This window comes from Ammospiza caudacuta, chromosome 3 (assembly GCF_027887145.1).
Source record: "Ammospiza caudacuta isolate bAmmCau1 chromosome 3, bAmmCau1.pri, whole genome shotgun sequence".
In the NCBI taxonomy this organism is placed as follows: domain Eukaryota; kingdom Metazoa; phylum Chordata; class Aves; order Passeriformes; family Passerellidae; genus Ammospiza; species Ammospiza caudacuta.
The window spans coordinates 11,998,783-12,011,037 of record NC_080595.1 but is presented as its reverse complement, the minus strand read 5'-3'; the positions used below and the strand labels follow the sequence as shown (position 1 = coordinate 12,011,037).

The 12,255-nt window shown below is 39.4% G+C and overlaps 1 protein-coding gene across 1 annotated transcript in view; it reads right to left on the bottom strand.

Moving 5' to 3' along the window:
- Nucleotides 1-12,255, bottom strand: part of FSHR (follicle stimulating hormone receptor) — a 79,376-nt gene that overhangs the window by 49,387 nt on the left and 17,734 nt on the right. Inside the window, 1 exon segment of the mRNA XM_058801998.1 lies at nucleotides 598-669. Within this exon segment, the coding sequence (XP_058657981.1) occupies nucleotides 598-669 (72 nt within the window).

The following is a 12,255-nucleotide window of genomic DNA, read 5'->3' as shown; positions in this document are numbered from 1 at the left end:
GCATACTAATGAATGCAAGATACATCTGTTCATCAAAGGTGCTCATAATTGTACCTCCAGGCTGATCACTAAAATTCACAGAAATGAGCTGCTTACACTCTTTGTGTACTAAGATTTTTGGATCCATCACCTGTAAGAAAATTCTCTCGTGCATCCTGCCAGTTGCCTCCTAACATGCACAAAACAATCCTATTTAATTCATCAGTGAAAAGAGAATTAGCTGGCCTATTATTAACAGGACCTCTTTCCTCCCTAATCTTTCCAACTGCTTCATTCCAAAACTCACAAAATATTCAGTTTCCTGTGGTCTTCTGCTATGGCTCTGTATTTATTACCTGCAATGACACTCCATGCTCAACCAACCCTTTGACTGAAGACTGCCTGGTTGCTGATATGAAAATGTATTTATGACAACATTGTTCTGGAAGGTGTCAATAAAAAAACCATTCCATTTTTTTTTTTCTTTAGACAGAAAGATAAAACTATATGAAGCTCAGTGATAGGAACTTGCTCACAGGCTGTAAAAGGAGTTGCAATCAGAAAGTGCTGCTTGGAGTAAAATAGTTGTTTCCTGGTAAATATTAACACAATACATACATTTTCTCTAGGTCAACAAGTCCTGTGAAAGCTCCTTTGGGAATGACTCTCATCTTGGTGAGGACAAATCTCCTGAAAATAGAGAAAACAGGGTGATTATTTACTATTCACAGCACAGGACTGTGCAGTAGCCTTGCCAGCACAGGAGAAGCCTTTCTCACAGGCACAAGGATGGCTGAAGTCTTTGGCATCTAAATACATCTGTAACATCCAAAATTTCAGCACAGCATTGGGGCTCCTCAGGGGAAAAAGCATCATTAGTAGTTGCCATTTCCCTTTTTACTACAGGAAGAAATCCAGACTTGCAGCTTCTCTGTTTGCTGAGAGGGAACAGCATCTTTCTCCTCTCAACTGCTCTTTTGAGTGATGCTCAAGCACAGGATGAAGCAGCCCTGTGGAGCCAGACTGGGATGAGCTGCTTTCTCAAGGCTGTAAAGGGCTCCATCCACACTCATGCAGGAAAATTCCCTGACCTGCTTGCTGCACAGATAATTTGAGGGGTCAGCTATTGTGTCCCATCATTGCAACTTTAATAACTTTATGGCTTCTCACAGTCTCTCTTCTAATTAGTTCACAATGTGCCACAAAATTGGGACTTTGGAGTACTTGATCACACATGCACCAGGACAACATTTTTATAATTTTTAAAGGTCACAGAGTATGCTTTATGAAGAAAACCCATTTGAAATAGCCATTTGAAATATTTGAAGTGAAAGGCTTTTTGTTAACCTGGAGTTGTCTTCTTTAATCTCTATAAACAAAAAGGACTAGTAAACTTCTGATACAACCCAGCCAATGATATATAGGGTTTCTATTACTCCTCAGAGAAATAAGGTGTCATCTGCATGATTGTTTTCTTTCACACATTTAATCATTGATAAGAAGCTAGCACAAACAAATGCATATGACATGACCTGCTCGTCACAAGCCATCAGATATTGGTTGCATTAAGAGACAGTTGTTAAAAAGGATTTTTTTCCTTATTTAAAAAAAACACCCACCCAAGTTACACACATGAACATGTTACATACATACATCCCACCCTGGGATTCAGTTACTTATTCTATTTTTCTGTGGAAGGGGAAATGAATTTTTTTCTGCATTACTATGGAATTATTTTATCTAGTAAGCATATCTGCCAGACCACCCCTAACTTTCATCATCTCAGAACTGGTTTTGCATGGCTGTTTAGGATCACCTGTCAGCTCATATGCTGTCTCATTGTAAGGTCTGCAGGAGGACAGAAATGAGAACTCAGCCTGCTATTACCTGCTGTGCAGTCCTGCAAATTTTAACACAATGCCTCAAAACTAGAGACTTACTTCCTTAACATTCACATAAAGTATTCATGCAATCCTCATCTATGTTTTATTTCAGATGATTAGCTGAGAATTTTCATGGGGGATTATCATGTTTTAATCAAAATTTTAGGGGGAAAAACCCCCTATTATTCTGTCAGAGTACCAATGTGACAAGTTCACATGTTTTTAATTGTAGGTCTTTAATAGAGTCTACTCCCTCATGAATTAATATTTACTTAAGCAAAAAAAGTCAATGCACACCTCACTTAGTTCCAGAGATGTCATAGTGATAACACCAGGAATGAACTTGGTCCAACACTTTTTTTAGACATTGAAATTTATGGTTTTCTCAGTTGTGAAAGACGATGAAGTCAATTTTGTATTTCATTATTCTTGTACTATCGTTAATGTAAATCAGAAAGAGCTTCAACACACTGTCACACAAGAATTACAGTATTGAGATCATTATGCAAATGTTAGAAGGATAAAAGAGCTTCCAGAAAAGGCCTAACCTGGATTAGGCAATTTGTAAAACCCGACTGAAAACGGGGCTGGTGTAATGCATGCAAAGCTGAGGCTGTGCTTTCAGAGAGGATGGGTACAATGGATCCTTGCAGAACACCCAGCAGGCTTAGTGCTACAAAGCTGAACCATCAGGAAACCCTTTAACTTTGATCTGCTTTGAAATCTCTCTCAAACTCTGCTTTGTAGAAACGCACGCCTAATGTCTGAGCCCTAAAATAAAGGGCTTTGTCTGAAAAGCCACCTATCATTTTTTTTATGGCAATGTGCTAAAATGAATCCTCTCTCTGCAGGCACAAGTCATCAGGACATTTGCAATTTTTAATTAAACACTGGCCTATGCTGTGCTTCACCACAACAAGAAATTGCAGTCTGATACAGAAACTAATGAAAAGGAGGGAACCTCATTCATGGATGGGGTTACTGATATGACAAAAGCCTCATCTGCATAAAACTAAAAATCAGACCTTGAGTTTCTTTGTTAGAAGATCCTGATATCCTGTGTTAATAAGGTGCCAGAATTCAGGATCCACGTGTCTAATGCCCTGAAGCAGTTAAAACAGAATTGAAGTTTAATAGCTGAAATCTCATATTCCACTCGAAAAAAATTAAGGTTAATTGTTTTTAAACATCTCTGTGTGAGCTATAGAAAGTCAGACTTAAAGGCATAACTAACAGTGAAAATTAGAACCAGCTACTCATTGAATTATCAATTGCATAATGAATAGAATCTATTATAACTAGCCAAATTCTTTAGTGTCAATAAAGCTCGCCAATTAGTCTCCAAGAATCAATCTGTACTTAACATGAGATACTGGCTGTTCAGTACCAATTCTTTCTGAGGTACATGCAGAAAATAAATGGAAAGCATTTCCTAGGTTTTGTTTCTGGCACTATTTTAGGGTCAAATAAATGAATACAGCCCACCTTTGCTCAAGCATGTTTCATGTCAAGGGAAGCAAGTAAAGAAAAGCTTCCTTTAAAAAATGTGTACTTAAGACAGAGTTGCAGTGTTTGGTCCTAAAAATTTATGTTGGCCCTTAGGTACCAGCAAGGAAAGCACTGAAAGGCCTAAATATTCAGTGAATGGTATGGGATTGAAAACCCAGAGCCAGGTGCCCAACACAAGGCATGAGAAGGTCCCAGAAAGGACTCCAGTGTTGGAGCCACCAAAAACTTAACAAACGACACATCAGGAAGCACGGAAAAGGAAACAAGCACCAGATGGTCGCATGGTTATCCTGCATTGTGGGAAGGCAATATACATAGCTGGAAATATAAAAATGGCAATATTAACTATTGTTATTCACTATGTAAAAGGATAGATTTCAGTCTGGCCCATTGCTTCAATGACATCCAGGAGAGGTTTCTAAATCCTGGCTTAAATATCTGTTGAAAGTGATTCTTGGATAGTTTATTGGTAGGGACTGAAGCTGTCTGCTCCAGTTTTACAATTGCACTCATACTCTCTCTATTTCTCTGGACTGAACATACAAAATTCCCACAGCTTTTTTCCATTTCTCATTTTTAATTGTTTTACATATCTCTATTGTATCAATTTCATTTGTCCCATGAATGGGTTTGAGTATACTCCTGTATTATAAAGCTACTAAAAAAATGTTACAACTTAAAGCTAGACCTGTCAAGATGAGGACAGAACTATCTCCTGTAGATTTGTTTATTTATACAGGACATTTAAACCTGATGTTTAAAACAGTAGCATCACTGACACGGATGACTTGCACTTTATACCACTATGAAGAACAAGCAATAGAAATGCATTTTGTTTCTGTATGGCTGTGTCCAGTATCACAGAAATATCACAGTGGCAAATTAATCTCAGAGCCCGTAGAGGACATGATGCAAAGAACAGAAATTAGCAGGCACTGATAAAATGTTCTGGAATAACCCTCTAACATTTCCAGTTATGAAGAGATTTATTGATCTTTTCTTAAAATAGAGTCTTCAGCTGAAGTAGTTCAGACAGGCAGAGCATAAGACATGAAGAAAAAAAATCTTCAGAAAAATTAATGTTCTTTCATGCAGCCCCACATGATTCCAGTGATAGAAAAGAGATTGACCTCTTAATGAAAGGATAGAGGGCTGGATGTCATTATTTAAATACCTGATGCTCAAGGTACAGATGATTAAAAAGGCTTGTAAAATTAGAAGATAAAAAAAGTGGAACTATACAGGTCACTTCTGCTAATTGTCTCTGAAAAAAAAGTGCAAAGGAAATCTGAAGCCAATGTAGCTACACTGTGTTTGTGAGGTTAGCCATTTGTGTTCAGAATGGTGCATTTTACATATTCATCAAAAGAATTCTCAGACCCTGGTCCCACAAGTTTTTTTGAATAATTAATAAGGTGCTCTTTGGCACAAATTTTCCACCAGAACTTGCTCCCACAATGATTTTGTGTCCCCTCTCCCCAACTCCCTTCCTTGGCACAGGCCTCCCCCTGCCACTGGCAATAACCTTGCACAACAATGAACTGCACTGATTATCAGAAATTAGACTGGTTAAAAAAAAATAAAACAATTTCTGCATCATAAAGCCTGGCTGAATTTAGGTCTTTCAAAACACTCGTTAAAACACATTTCTTAGATCTACTTAAGTCACACACAGTTAATCAGAAAAGTGTGTGCATTGTGGAATTATCTTCTCTGCCTCATGTAAATTGCAAATTCTTGACGTTAAAATGAACTATATCAAGCAGACACTATAAACTTTATAACTTAAAGACCAAAGGAAAATAAAATAAAAAGCCAAAAAAGATTCAGTGACCATAATGCTAAATCACCAACTTTGGTTCCAAAGAAATAAATGTGATAGGATTTTGAAGAACATTTTTACTCTAATCTCTGAGCTAATAGACTGATGCTATCACCTTCTAATCCTCTGCAGCAATGTGCATTTTGTCAAACAAAGATTTACAGTGAAATTTAATTTAGTCTCTGTAATTCTTTTTGATTTTTTCTTTGTTGTTTCTTTGTTTTTGCTTCTTGCTTTGGAGGTTCCTGCACAAGCAACAGATGAATTTTTGCTTTACATCAGGGAAAGGCAAATTGATTCTATGACCTATTTAACGTGCCCTTGATTAAATGCACAAATCAACAAGATCCTGCATCCTGGTGGGGTGGGTTTTATTCTGTTTTTGCTTGATTAGTCAATGCAACAGTGAAAGAATATTTTGCTTTTCATGCTGTAATAGGAGACAAATAGACACTGCAGATCACATCCCAGATGGTGTAAATCAATTGATCTGTGTCACTTTGGCCCTAAACTTCTGTCCTAATTCTCACCAGAATGAATAATGAGATTCCTTAGAGCGGAATGCGATGTAATTTAAATTTATGAAGAACATTTGTAAGCCTCCAGCTCCCTGAAATGGGTTCACACTGTCATCTGACTTCACTGTGACTGGGGCCTGGTTCTAGTGAACACCTCACTGGGAAGGGGCATATGTAGATATATAGGAACATTAAAGTATTTCTCCTGCTCAGCTGCCTAGGTGGAAAACCTCTGGAATCTATTAAGTAGCTTGTAGGTGCATTCAGAAAAAGCTATGTTTTCCCTTTCCTAACAGCAGGCAGAGAGAAGTACAAAAGTCATAAATTTGATGCTAAACATCAGGCTTCAAAACCCACCAAGCTAAATGCAAAAAGCTTGGGTTTATTTTCTTTTTGGTTTTAAAGTCTTTACAGTGCATTCATGTCATGCTGCTGAGCTATTTTCAACACTCATGAGGCTTTAATTTAAGAATGGGGAAAGATTTGTATTAGTCACCTCAATTCCATGGGGTTCTCAAGTAGGGACTTTGTGAAGCTGAGTAAAGCAGGATCATGAGGAATGCCACAGGCAGTGACAAAAAACATCTCCCACCATCCTGCTGGCTCGTCTTTTCAGAGAGATATGGCATTATCTTAAGAGAAACCCAAAGCCAAGCAGAATATTTCTCTAATAATGACTATACATGTAACTACAGATTCATTTCAAATAGTGGACCCTGATAGCTCAGGCACACTTGAATAATGGAGGAAGAGCTTTGCAATTCATTTGTTCAACTGAGACATGGATTTCAGTGTCTGAGAGGCCCTACTTCATACACATGTAAATGGATTTATGAGAGAAAGAGCATAATCCCTTGCTAACATGCACAATCTGGACTGAAGCATCTGATCACTGCATCCACCTAATGTGCTTAAGACAGCTCCTCATCCCTTTTAAATGCTCAAGGAAGAAGTTATCTAGACAGTGCAGCTGGTTTATTCCTCTTGTGGGATAATAAAAGCTGGTAAAGTTGAGTATTCCAAAGAAAATCTAGGCAATGCACATTTTATGAAGAAGACAGAAAACGTAGGGTTAATCTGGGAGGGAATGTGTCCTCCTAGCAGGAAGGCTGCTTGGGAATCTCTTCAGGTCTGGGAGAGATGTAAAGGGCATCTATGAGAAAGAAAATATTTTGGTTTGTGAGCAACTAAATAAAATATTTTACAGAAAAAGTAAATACAATTGGAACTGTGTTGATAAAATTTTTAGTGATGTCCATTTGCTTTGCAGGTCTGAATCTAAAAGGAATAAGTGTAGCAAGCTGATGAAAAATCACTTCTTAATCTTTATCAGGCTTCCCATAAAAATCAATTTCCTTTTCTTCTTGGAATTATATTAAAAGGATAATTAATAGCACTGATTGCATTCCTATTCTAAATTTAGTTAACACTTACGCAGTGTAATATTGTCCCCCAGCCACAAAAAGCTGCAGGGAAGCTGCATTTCAAGATCACACCCCCAATGCCCTTTTCACTTGCCCAGTGCCCACAACACCAGAGCAGGGATAACAACAGGTCTGTTTTCTCAGCAGAGCTGTGATGCTGCTCCCACAGGCACACAGCAAATTTGCTCTGGGATTTGTTTTTCCCTGAGGACCTTGCTTAGGTCAGCTAATTAATTGCCCACAGTGCCAGTAGGCAGCTAACAGCTGATAAGGAGAGATAAGGAAGCAGAAAACTGTTGAGGAAAAAAAAAAAAAAAAAAAAAAACCAACAAAACAACCAAGCATGTAAAAGACTGTCAAAGTGGTCAAGCAACTGGCCTGTAAAGCTTACTCTCCCTCCTACTTGGGTTAGTTTTCCAAAGCCAAGGCATGTTTAGTCTCAGCACTGATAGCCTTTTCATTTCTGGACAAAGCACACCCTGTCCTCAGTAGCTGCCTCATCCCCCAGGACACAGCAGATAGCTTCCTTCTGAGGTCACACGTGCAGCCAGTTAAAAATAAAGCTCCAAGATGCTTTTAAATAGCTCTGCTCGAATAAGGTGGGAGGAATCAGGATATGGAGGAACAGGAGAAAATAAAAAGAGAAGATGGCAAAACTCCTAATCAGAAAAAGGAATACAGCACCAAAGCTTTTACTCGTGAATGGTCTACACTTATTGTAGTTATTTCAGTGCATTTAGGTTGGGGCAAATGCACTGAGGCAAAGCTGGAGATGCACAAGAGTTGTGATTATTCAGACCAGCTGCCTGTGTGAGTTAACTGATTTTGTAAAATCCCTGACAATTAATTTTGTTGAAGATTTAGGAGCAAGCAGCAGTAACTACACAATGACATCAGGTAAAGCAGAAAAAGCAATGCTGGTTTGGCAGGGAGGATCTCTTCACTGCTTTAAGCTCACCCAGAGCTGTAGCAAAGCAAATCTGGAGCTCTGGATTTCTCTACAGTGTATACACATACAGAGAAAAAGGGCACAAATTGCAACAAACAAGTCCTCTTTAGGCCTCTGAGCAGAATCACAGTTATCATGTTTGCATCTGGGAAGAGTTTAACTGCTTGGAATGAGTTACCACAAAAAAGGCCAGCAGTAAGCTTGAAAGCACAGCTAAAATTGCTTCTATTAATGTCAAAGGCATGCTGTGAAAAGTGTTCTGTGCAAGATAAATAACACCAGTGAATGAAGTTATCCCATCTTGGTTACAGAGAGCCAGGAAATAGTGATTGCTTTATTTTTACAAATACCTATACTTTTATTAGTTTTGATTATCCTGTAAGACACTGTGTTACTTTTAGAAGAGCACATCCTTGTTCCTCACAGCTTACTTGCAGGGGGCCTTTGAGAAATGTACAGCATGTGATGAATGTACAGCTTCCTTAAAACCTGACCTTGATATCTGCAACCATCTTTGTGGTGAGGAGGAGACATTAAAAATTCATTCACTCTGAGCAACATTCTTGGTGTTACATCTATTTATGTTAATAGCTCTAAATTAATATCTCTGCATATTTTCCTACACAAAAGGAGCATTGTACAAGTACTGGGTATTTTGTTCTTGCAAAAAGAATGTTTCACTTTGTGTTCTTTCCCATGGGCAGCTTGTCAAGGCAAATACAGTTCTGGAAAATGTCCACAGTCCAATCAGATGGGAAGCTTTTTAGGTATTGTCTTCACAACTTTCCTCCCCTCTTTTGATGCAGTGCAAGAATAGCCATCCTGCTCACACACAGCCGGTCACTTAGACTCTTCCTGTCCCAAGAATGAGTCAAAAAAGGTCTTACTTCACAGCAGGGAGAGAACTGGGGTTTGTTCATTGCCTGAGGTCATTCCCAAAAGGTGACAAGTGTTCTTTGTGTGTGGTGTTTCTGCCTCTAAGACTTTGGGACTTTCTGTGTTGGCAGGGCCACCATACATGATGTTATTTTTATGGATTGAGACAAATCCTGCAGGGACAAAATCCCTTCAGTTCTGAGTTGGGTGCCTTAGGAAAGGTAAAAGAGAAAAGGAAGCTTTTCTGCAGAACTTCTTGCTGAGCCATCACTGGATAGCAAAACACCAAATTAATTATTTGTAACTGTGTCACTTTATCTTGATAAATTCATTAGAAACAGCTAGAGTGCTTTTTATCTCCTTTCCTATCCATATCTTCATAGATACTGTACCTAGGCTGCTTCATGGGACACAGCTGAAATATCCCAGAATATTAATGAAATAAATATCCCAGAATATTAATGAAATAAAGAGAAAGACACTCACTGTTACATTCCCTATTTAGCACACAGTCTAATAAGTAACAGGGTCCCCACCAAATATTTGGATTAATTTGGATACATGCAAAGGCCTATTTGAAGTTGTAATGAGATATCAGATACTCCCAGTGCCACAGCAGTCAGAAACCATTTGAGAAACAGTACTGAGACACTGTACTCCTCTTTCCTATCTGAATACAAGCTTTGCAAAAGTAAATATTCTCTCTGCTATCTACTACGTGCTGTATTTTCCAAAGAGCAGCGTGAGTGTCAAACACAACTAACTCAAGTGGAATTATTGGGAAAACAGCCTCTATGGCAGGAAGGGTCAAACAGCACCTACTCTGCTCTTCCCAGGGCACCAGATTTGTGCTGACGCAGCTATCCTGAAATGCAGAAATGTACTGGGCCTGTGGCCCATGCTCCTGCTTCTCCAGCACCATGGCAAGGGGAGAGTTTACCTCTTTTTAACTACCGAAGTACACATTTAAATTTTAAATGCTTAAGTTTTGAAATAACACTCAAAGTGACATAGTGGAAAAACATCCCAAACTTAGGTCACTCCAGCAGCATGCAAAAAAGGAAATCTCCTCTGGTCATACCTTCCTCTAATCTGAATCTCTGCTGAATCTTTCAGGGGCTGGTTCTTGGAATTGCTGCTGCATGTGAAAGGGGGTGAGCCACAAAGCACACTGAGAATGGGAGTACCCATGAGATTAAAGTGAGCAACAGGTTCCTGTAATTGTGAAAGAGCTCACAGTCCTCGCAACTTAATGCACTTTGCACATTTTATTCAAGTCCTGTAAAAATTCCTGTTCACTGCCATTGCTCACCACACACACTCCCACATTCCTGGTCCTCTTCTCAGTCACAGAGCTCCCATGTCAAGAACTTTTCTCAGCTCATCTCTTGGAGATTGCTGAGGGAAACAGTCACAGGGATATCAACTGCAGGTGCCTGGACTCTTCCAATATTGTCCTGCACTCTCCTGAGAGTGTCTCTTCTCCCTGACAGTCTTTCTCTGATATTGAGGTCTCTTCCCCATAGACATCACCAATTTGATAGGGAATGAAAAAGCAAGGATTTCTCCTTCTTTCTCCTTGTACAAAGCAAAAGAAATAATTGCATTTCCCTATTATTTTAGCAGGAATTACCTTGCCACTGCAAAAAGCTGAATTTATCTATATACCTTCCTTTAGCCATGGATTTATTTTCATGTATTAAGATGATGCCCCTGACAAAATATAGCATGGCAGCTAGTGTGCAACTATCCTTAAAAATAACAACTGTACTATTTCCTTTAACACTGACAGGTCTCTTCTCAGTAATACAGAGGACAAAGCCTGCACTGTTGTCAAGCATGGACCTTTATTGTATTTGAAAGTGAGTAGCATTGTTTCGGAAAGAGGCCACCTTGACCACACTGGCAGCTGAAATGCTAGGTTGTGCTCAGAATAAAGATCTGTTTTCTGCTCTCCCCTTCAGACTGCTTCTCAAACATGAACCCTCAACAGAGCACTTAAAAATAATAAACATACATGGTACTCCTAAACAGGGTGATAGAAGAGTAAAATAGAGATGGGAGAAACTTGACCTGCTTATGGCACAGCTGCAGATTATGGAAGACCTCTAAGAATGAGCTTAGCAGTTATGCCTGGGAAAATATATTCTTTGCAACATCTAACCTCAAAGGATGAGACTTCTGCCCCCTTCCTACACACCCTTCCATCATATTTCTTGATTTGACTGTGACATCAGCTCTCTAAATGACTCTGATAGGCATCTCCTTGCATAGAACAGGGTAAAAAAAGGCATGTGGATGTGGCACTTGCTGATAGGATTTAATGCTTTCAGCACCTCGTTCAGACTCCTATTTCATTGCACAGAACTGGCTCCACGAGACACTACCAAAAATAAATGTGACAAGAACAGTTCAGCATACCCTAATAATGGAAATATTAAAAGAATGTTTCAGATCTCCACAAATTCTTTTCCTAGGTAATTTTGATAATCTTTGTAAAATCAGGCCAGTTGAACTGCCAGTGCAAAGTCTCAAGTTGTCCCTTACTCTTCTCCCAGGCTCTCTTTGGAAGATGGACTAGAAAGCAAATTGAGGCTCATAATACTCCAAATGCTAAAGGGTTTTGTGTCGCTTGTTTGCTGCACCCTTTCTCTAAAACCTTCCTCTCCCTTCTCTAATGTAAAAGCAGAGTTCTGATCCCTTCCATCTCAAAAAGTGTATTTGAGTATTGGGAAAGGTAAAGAGGAGGGCACTAATGCTGATCAAAGACATGATATGAATTTTGTAAGAGGAATAACCAATTTGACGTTTTGGCATGGAAAGCTTAAAGGGATGCTAGAGGTCCACAGAAGTCCTGGAGAGGGTGGGCAATGACTGATGTTTCAACACAAATTCCAGGCAACCCCCTGGGCTGGAATTATTTGGGGGTTGGAGGAGTATTGTGCTTAAGTATCTTGAATGCTTCTCTGATTCTTAAGCTACCCTTAGCAGCTCCCAACACTCCCTGTAGTGCACAGGATGCTTGATTCACATACAGCCACAGCTGATATTGCAGGGAGAGAGCAGGCAAAGGAGAGAGACCCTTTGTACAGAAGGAGAAACTTGCCATGATCTGCCTGTGCTGGGCTGTAACCGTGCCTGGAGACCCAGGGACAAGGAGGTGGAAACTGGGAATAGCACGGCCTCAGCTGGAGCTGATGGGTCAAATTTGAGTTGCTGACCCCTTGCAGAAGATGCTCCCTGGGCTATCCAACATCTCTGTGAAGGTCTGGGGCAAGATCATATTGTAAACAAG